The sequence below is a fragment of the Emiliania huxleyi genome (genome assembly GCF_000372725.1).
Source record: "Emiliania huxleyi CCMP1516 chromosome Unknown EMIHUscaffold_1874, whole genome shotgun sequence".
Taxonomy (NCBI): Eukaryota; Haptophyta; order Isochrysidales; family Noelaerhabdaceae; genus Emiliania; species Emiliania huxleyi.
Window position 1 is genome coordinate 5,375 of NW_005200718.1, and position 1,515 is coordinate 6,889.

At 67.4% G+C, this 1,515-nt stretch overlaps 1 protein-coding gene across 1 annotated transcript; it reads right to left on the minus strand.

Moving 5' to 3' along the window:
• Positions 1-202: 202 nt before the first annotated feature.
• Positions 203-538, minus strand: EMIHUDRAFT_253743 (hypothetical protein; the record flags this gene model as incomplete). The annotated part of the gene is made up of 1 exon (XM_005782678.1): positions 203-538. A coding segment is annotated over one exon (336 nt), but the record flags the coding sequence as incomplete, so codon positions are not given.
• Between the last annotated feature and the right edge of the window lie 977 nt (positions 539-1,515).

Consider the following 1,515-nt stretch of genomic DNA (forward strand, 5'->3'; position numbering starts at 1 on the left):
CCGAGACGAGCGTGTGGCGGCGCGGCAGAAGCCGCGACAGCAGCGTGTACGTGCACGGAAGGTAAAGGCTCGTCCCTGTTTCGAGCGGCAGGAAGCCGCCGCCGCCGCCGCCGCCGCCGCCGCCGCCGCCGCCGCCGCCGCCGCCGCCGCCGCCACCGCTGTCACCACCACCACCGCTGTCATAGCGGCCGTCGCTTTTCACTGATTTTTGCCGCGGCACCCAGCGAGGCTGGAGCAGGGCCGCCTCGACCACTTGCACCGTCTCGTCGTTCTGCTCCACGCGGAAGAGGCCGAGTACGCTCGGGTGCGACATGGCGCAAGCGCTGCGTGTGAGAGCCTGCACGGCTGCAGCGGCGCGGCAGTCCTGCGACAGCTCGAGCGATGGCTGCGCCGTGGCAGACGGTTTCCATGGCAGCATCAGAGTCGGGTGGACCAAGTGAGGGAGACGCTCGCGCTGAGCCACCAACGCCGCTGGTCCAGGCTCGGGGGCGAGGAATTCATCGACGAAGGAGGACAACGCCGTCTCGTCATCGAGCATTCGGGTCGCGGAAGAGAGGCAGGGCACCTTCACGGCCACATTCACAGCCCGATCTGATTTTTTTCACAGTTCGATTCGTCGTTACCTACACGCACCGCGCGGTGCGTGTTTGAAGTCTCATCAACGATGCCGTCTCCCATCACGCAGGGCCAGTGCCCACCAGCATCGGCGCCCGCTGCCCGCTCCCCTCACCATTCCCTCAATCAAAAAAACAGCACTGACTGGCCTCCGCGGCGTGAGCAAGTGGCTTGCAGACGCCAGCGTGCAACTGGTTGAAGACGCCAGTGTGCAACTCACGCACGTATGGAGGGCCAGGGTTGGGGCTGTCCACATAGCCGCAGCCACTCCCAGCGGAACAGAGTTCGTATGCTATGCTATTGCTCCGCAACTCGAGATCCCTCGAGAGTTCACGCGAGTCGGCTGGGGCTATACCAGACAGGGGTTGGGGCGAGCGGCCGGGCTACGATTGGGCTTAGGGTTGGGGATAGGGAAAGGGTTGGGGCGAGGGCCAGGGTTGGTTAGCTTGGGGCGCACGATCGACGCCGCTCGCGGTGTTGGGCTCAGAAAATTCTTTTTGCGCAATTTTGCGAGCGCCACCATGCAGCTCGCCTGGCAGCTAGTAGCGCTCGCCGCTGCTGGTGGCGTCCGCCTTCAGCGCGTGGCATTGAAGCCACCGCCGCACGCGTCGAGCAGGGGCACGCTGCGGCCGGCGCTCCTGCTGCGCCTGCGCGGAGGCGCGGAGGACGACGCGAGCAGAGCGGTGGCGGCTTCGGAGGCGGAGGAGGCGCCACTGTCGCCGCTGCCCGACGCGGACGTGCCGCTCCCGACGCCGGCGGCGGCTGCCGCCACCGCTGCTGCAGAGGCGCCGCCGGCCGCCACCGGTTGCTGGGCCGTGCTGGGCAGGGTGTGGCGGCTGCTGCTCTCGCTGCTCTCGCCGTCGCACGAGTACGCCAAGCAGGACCACTCTGACCTGCTTG